This window comes from Austrofundulus limnaeus, unplaced genomic scaffold, assembly GCF_001266775.1.
Source record: "Austrofundulus limnaeus strain Quisiro unplaced genomic scaffold, Austrofundulus_limnaeus-1.0 Scaffold144, whole genome shotgun sequence".
Taxonomy (NCBI): Eukaryota; Metazoa; Chordata; class Actinopteri; order Cyprinodontiformes; family Rivulidae; genus Austrofundulus; species Austrofundulus limnaeus.
Genome location: NW_013952546.1, coordinates 209519 through 216741, shown reverse-complemented (window position 1 = coordinate 216741; position 7223 = coordinate 209519). Strand labels below are relative to the sequence as shown.

The 7223-nt window shown below is 38.8% G+C and overlaps 1 protein-coding gene across 1 annotated transcript in view; it reads left to right on the top strand.

The window, feature by feature from the left end:
* rftn1b (raftlin, lipid raft linker 1b) overlaps positions 1-7223 on the top strand; it is a gene marked incomplete at its 3' end in the record, with an annotated part of 147975 nt that overhangs the window by 102706 nt on the left and 38046 nt on the right. The window contains 1 exon segment of the mRNA XM_014016384.1: positions 4660-4863. Within this exon segment, the coding sequence (XP_013871838.1) occupies positions 4660-4863 (204 nt within the window).

Below are 7223 nucleotides of genomic sequence, written 5' to 3'. Positions count from 1 at the left end.
TCCTCAGGTGTTCTGATTCACCTGTCCTCAGGTGTTCTGGTCCACCTGTCCTCAGGTGTTCTGGTTCACCTGTCCTCAGGTTTTCTGGTTCACCTGTCCTCAGGTGTTCTGGTTCACCTGTCCTCAGGTGTTCTGGTTCTCCTGTCCTCAGGTGTTTCAGTTTCCTCCACAGATTTTCAGCAGTATTTAGATCAGCAGTCTTCAGAACAGTCCAGTGTTTGGTTCTGATCCATTCTGTGGTGTTTTGGGTCATTATCCAGTTGGACCCTGACCTCAGACTGAGACCAGCTCTCTGACACTGAGCAGAACATTTTTCTCCAGAAAGCCTTGATAGTCTTGAGACTGCAAAGATAACCTTTCTTCTCTCCTATCATTCAGCTCACACTGCAGTCTTTATGTAAACACCTGATCTTACAGTTATTGACTGTTTCGATGCTCTGAGCTGCTTCTCTGTCTGTCTGCAGACTTCTGTTAGATTCATGTCTGAAACAGAGCAGAGTTTCACAGAAAAGCCCAGCTTCACTTTGACCTGTTAATATCCCACAGTCTGGTGTGATGGACACCAGACAGCAGTTTTCTTATCTTATTTTTCAGTAGTTTTCCTCTCACGCTGTCCTGCTGAAATTGCCCTTCGGCAAGGCACTCAATCCGCCTCCTGTGGTTTCGGTAAATTTCCTCTGAAAAAAAAGATGTTCACAAACCCAGAAAACAGGCGAGCTCTGCCTGAAATACAGTTGCCTCGTTGTGTTGTAATTATACACTAATGAAGAAAGAACAGGTGCAGACTCTGGATATGACACAGAGAGCAGCTAATATTGTCAGACAGATCGAGGTTTTCAGCAACCGGCTGTAATTGTGTTACTTTAGGTGGCACTGTGAACCATCAGGATAAAATGTAGTGATGTGAACCGAATGTGGTTTTAATGTTTCTGATCTTATTATACTGTGATTACAGAAATTTAGAGCTGTGACCAAAAGTGTTTGTGTATCAGCTTTAAATGAGGGCGCCGGTGCAAAATCTCTGCAGCACTGTCGTCACCATTTGGCCGTTTATCTTTAACTTCTGTCACAATTTTTTGATTTGCTTCTCCTTCTGCCGCTTTAGGGGGGAAAACATGCAAAAAACAAATAAAGCAAAACAATAAGCTCTGTTGGAAGAAAAGGGCTGCGAGTTTTGGCAAAATTACAGGAAATTTAAAAAAAAGCTGCAAAAAATCAGATTACAGCGAAACAAGTGGTGAAACCCAGATTTTTCCACATATTGTTCATATTTGTTTGACAATGTTGCTTTTGAACATCTACGTTTTATAACATTTCTGAAAGCAAACGTTTTATTTTTACAAATATTTCACTCAAATTACTCCAGAGTTCACACACCTAATTTGATTTTGGTGTCATTGTGGTGAGGAGCCAAACCTCAGGCTTCAGGACAACAGAAACTCTGATACAAACTGGGGCTGTAAGAAAATACTGATGCACTGAAATATTGCGATATTTACTTTCCTCATACTGTATCAATTCATAAATGCACCGTATGGATTTTAAGGTTTAAAGTTCCTGTGACATGCACATACCTCAAATTAAAAAAGTCAAGAAAATTGCCCTAATACACATGATTTTACCCATTTTGTCAAATAACTGGGCTATTTTCTTTTGAATTAGTCTCAACCAAAGTAAAACAGGAAGTGACATCAAAGAGGAACTCATTAATAAAATAAAATCTTTGGTATTTGTTTATTAAAACAATATTATTCAAACTTTAACTCTTCTTCATTTCTCTTTGACAGAGATCAAAATAACGTAAAGAAACATCAGATTCTTCTTTACAGCCTGTGCTGTTAGCGTTGCACCAAAGCTCTGTTTACATTCCTTTGACATCACTTCCTGTCACTTCACATGCAAATATCTCAACAACTGTTCATCTCAGTGGCGTGAAATTTGTTTTTCAATATGTTATGAATGTTATCTTTCCAAAAATGCATTCATGTTTATCTCAAAAATTTGATGTCACAGGCACTTTAAACTTTCATGCCAGCGGTTCATTTTTGTSTTGTAGTTTAGCCTCCGACCACTAGGTGGCAGCAGTCAGACAAACATTTGGCTCCTCCACGCCTGCCTGAGAGGACGATGCTGAGTTTTAAACATCAGAATCTTATGGAGATTTAAAAATAACGATATTTATATCATGATTTATCATGGCTGTGCCCCTAAATTTGGACACAGCCCATATCATGACCCCAACATTGTGATATCATATCACCAAATTATTACCACACATCCCAAACTGAACTTTAATAATAAAAATAAAAGCAGCAAAATAAACAAATAAATAAAAACCCAAGAACAGTAACTTCACAGCGAAGAAATCCTGTTGAGTCAGACGCGCTTGTCCAAGATTTGTGGCCATATTGTCCCGATCGTAACGAAGACAAAGACGAGGGAGGGTGCGTGTGTTTTTCTCCTGTTGCTGCTGATCCGATTCTCCTCGAGAGAGACGAACGACAAGATTTAAAGAATCTGGTTGCCAGCTGTCGCGTCAGTCAGCGCAGCCAAACAGGAAATGTTTAGAAGTGATTCATTTTTCCGGTGCGGCTGTTTGATGGATGGACGGGGGGGATGGTTCACGACCAACACCACCAGTGTGTGTGTGTATGTGTGTGTGTGTGTGTGTCGGTGGGTGGCAGCGCTGCACATTCTGCTCATCCATCTGCTTCACTTGGAGAATGACAGTTTGACATTTGCGTTGGAAGGAGAAGGGAAAGGTTCCGAGGGACGATCTGAACCCGGCCCACATCTCGTGTTCTGACTTTCTAAAAGTGAGCAGAGCAGATACTTCTCTGCCTCACATCACAACAAACACAACTCTTTAAACTCTGCAGACTACCTGTGAGGACACTGCAGACGGATGTTCTCTCTCTGCATGCTTCCTCTTGATGCAAACAACAGCCCGGCTGCTGAGCTTTTAATGCATTATTCAAGGTTAACCATGAATTACTGCAGTTACAGTGAAACAGTTTAAAGTTGTGCATCAGCAGAGCTGCAGCCCTCTGAAAGGCATTAAAGGTAAACAAGAGGACGACTTGTAGCTCGAATACAATCAAACTGCTTTGGATTCGATTCACGTCTGGTTCTGAAGAGGCAAAAATCCTTGGAAAAGATTTCCAGCACATTTGTGATTCCAGCTCGGGGCGTCATAAATCTCATCTTGTATTACGTTCCCATTTTTCCTTTACTTTGCACCTGTCAGGTGGAGGTTTTTTATTGTTGTTTTTCTTGCATACAGATTTATCTTACCTGCATAAACTTAGAAGATCCCAGAAGAAACGTTGAAACACACAAATTCAAATGTTTTAGAAGTGCAAAAAATTACTTACTGTTCCTAAAATCTCCACAGATATTGCAATAAAACAAATAAGCAATCATAGTGTGTGACTGCAGTTCACCGTACCGTCTAAAAATGCTGCGTAAAGCTCTATCAGGCAAAAAAGAAGACACAACATCCAGAAACGCTGTAGTTTTATCTGGACCAAAGCTCGTTTAAAGCTGTATAAATTTGTGAACATTAAAAAAAACCTGCCTCTCTGATGGTATAGGGGTGCATCAGTGCCTAGAAAGGCTCTATATGTGTATATATATACATACTGTATATGTATATATACATACATACATACATACATACATACATACATACATACATACATACATACATACATATAGTTTATTCATTTAATTTAAAAAACAAAACAAAATACATTACATATGTACAACAAAACAATGCAAATCAAAAATGAAAAGCAGCAGATGGAGCAAAAGTCTTATAATATCTGCTCTTATTTACAAAAAAAATATTCATTTCAAAGTATAGAAAACTATAAACAAACGTGAGAACATTTAAACACGTTGTGTTGCTCGGTCACATGAAATCCCATTTAAATACTTTCAAAAATGTGAAAAAGTTCAAATGAGATGCTTTTATTTTGAAGTTCTGTTTACATCAGCTTTAGTTGCAAGTTTCTGTCACAGTGTGTGTATCAGTGTGTGTCAGAGGATGAAAAGTTTTGCAAAGTCCTAAAGCCAGAAAATATTTTGTTTCTCTATTATTTGTGAAGTAATTGCCTTGTTACAAACAAAAAGAAAAGATATTATCCAGTGTTACAAATGTAAAACATTCTTACAGTGAGAAAATAAAAGTAAGTGAAAATCATCAAAGCCCACAAAGTGTTTTTTGCTGCTGCTGGCTGATGAGCACGAACGCCGAGGCCAACTTTTCTTGGCCGTGACGCTGGTTCAGACTTTGGCTGCGCTCCTCAGGTTCTTATCTTGTAAGAAACAACTCTCAGTGGATTATAATTATGTTAGTGTTGCAAATTCTCTGGAAACAAGACAAGTTAAAGATTGAGGAGAAACTACTCTTTCATCGAAGGTTGATACGCTTATTTGCGTTGCAACAGAACAGGCCTGACTGAATGTTTTTGGACCGGGCCTGTGTTGTCTGCGAGCCAGGCGTTTACCGAGTCGTTCAGGAGAACTCTTGAGCTGAAAGTCTCCTCTCTGAAGGAGCCAAATCACACTTTGGGTCGCAGCCAAGATGGTTCGCAGATAAGTGTGAGACTCGCACGGATAATGAGCAGGTTTTTGTTCTCCGTCTTGGTTCTACAGGTGTGGATCTGCTGGCTTTGTACAACCACCCACCGCTCCGACAAGGTCAGGTGAAGTACTACACGGTGAAGGTGCCGCTGCGGGTCCAGAACTACGACGAGGGCGTCAGAGGAGTGGAGGCGAACTGGTTGGACCACATGACGCAGCACTTCAACAACGGAGCCTCGCTGGTGGACGGGTACTTCCACCTGGGCAACGTGAACGGTACCGAGCTAAATTTACTTCACATTTCCGTCCCTGTCGCTCGTGAGCGTCGTCACCTTTCATCGACTCTGCTAAGAGCTCTCGCTGTTGCTGTTTGATATTGTTTTTGCATCAGTTTGACCTTTTCCCTTTCACTGTTTCACCTGTAAAAATGTCAGAGCAGATTCCAAATTCACGTCAGTCTCTGGGAAATTAAAAGTCGGTGGCAGGTGTGATGCACCGTGCCCCCGTGTTTGATTAATTATGCATTAGTTGACATTCATTTTCCTGCAGAAAACAATCAGAAATGTCACATTCAAAAAAAACTATCTCACACATAAATCACTCTGACGGGGATTTTACTTTGACAGAAACAGGTTTAGTCCAGTCGTATAATTTATTCACATGAAAATCTGGTTTAAAATTTAAACCTCATTAAAGGATCTTTTCTGATTTTTTTTCATTTTTTCACCCAATAAAATAAAGAAGCTTTAAAGTAGGTCATATAAACAGAGCATGATGAGATCACAGAACAAATTTGAGCATAAACACACCAACAGAACTGTGAACCCTCCAATAAGAATTCGACTTTGAAACAGGGGTGGAGCTAGACCTTTTTTTGCCAGGTGTGGCCATGTTGTTTGTCGGGGCCGGGACATACAAATAAAAGCACTGGGTTTGAAAATCCTGGCTGTCAAAAGCTAATTCCATATATTTTTAATTTAGCTGTTGTAAGAAATACTGAGCTGAAGTCTGTGTGATCTTAGTTAAAACTCAAAAAGAAAAAAATTGTGTAGGTCTTCTGGACGGGTTCTTCTCTAATGAAACGTTTCGTCTCTCCTCCAAGAGACTTCTTCAGTCTGAGAGTTTCAGGAAAAATTCAGGCTTTTAAGYCCTGCCTCCATGTGACTGATCAGTCAATCAGTCACATGGAGGCAGGGCTTAAAAGCCTGAATTTTGCCTGAAACTCTCAGACTGAAGAAGTCTCTTGGAGGAGAGACGAAACGTTTCATTAGAGAAGAACCCGTCCAGAAGACCTATACAATTTTTTTCTTTTTGATTTTTTACCTGGATTACTGAGATGCATCAGGACTTAGTTAAAAATGATCCAAACAACACGCTGAATGCTGGTCACAGTTTGTCATTCAGCCATTTTTAGACATACTGTACAAAGCTAAAGATTAGTGTAGAAGTAGCCAAAAACAAACTTTATCAAACTCTAATCAAAATTTCAAAATGGCCACCACAGCTAACTTTAAAAAATGATAATTCAGCCATTTTAAGACATATTGAGACGAAATTTGTCGTGGTGTTGCCAAGAATGATCACATCTTGCTAGCTGATGCTAATCTCAAAATATGCTAACCACTAATGCTAATGCTAATTTTCAGATGTTTATAACTAACATTTACTTTGTGTCAGTACTTAGTGATTTTTTGGAAGGGTTTGTAATTTTACCAAATATTTTTTAAATTGTTATTTTTACTTTTATTTTGTTACATTTAAAACCTAAAAATGATACTTTTACTACTTTAATTTAAAATTAAACACCCAGTTACTTGTTACAAATTTAAATGTGTCTGAACTCATCATGAGAGGAGTTGTTTATGCACTCTAAAAAATGAAGTGTTGACTTTATTCAACCAAGTCATGTCCATGTACTCAATGCAGGGGTGCTCAAACATTTTCCCTGAGAGGGCCAAAATTAAAATCAATCTGAGGGCCATGGGCCAAATGCAGTAATATAAGAAAAGCAAATACTTCTTAAGAAAAAGTAGTTTAAAAAAATTTATGATTAAGCTAGCCAGTGTGGTTGCCCACTTTTTTTTTCTTTCAGCCCATGGACATGGAGAAAATTCAACTTATGCTCAGGCAGCAAAGGCTCATGGGACTTTTCATAATTTAAAATTTGAGTATATGGGATCTTGTAAGGTGTACAAATCTAGATATGGACATAAATTTAATCTAAATGTCTCTTGTAGTTACTTGTATTTTATATTTAACATAATTACAATCTAGTAACCAGGACAACTGCTGATGGGCCAAATCAAATGGCTCGGCAGGCCAATTTTGGCCCGCGGGCCCCACTTTGGGCAACTCTGGTTTGGTGGAACCAGTTTGGTTCAGTAAATGCAACAGTTTATTTCTTAGAGAGTGTGTAAAAGTACTTTTTCGTTTACTTTTACTTTCCTGATTTTTGTTAACTGTAAAAGACTTTTTCTTACGTACTTTTATCATCAGTGAAATTAGTTTTTACCTAAGTTGTTTTCTGTTAAGGCGTCTTTACTTACTTATTTCTGTTAAGGCGTCTTTACTTACTTATTTCTGTTAAGGCGTCTTTACTTACTTATTTCTGTTAAGACTTACTTACTTCTGTTAAG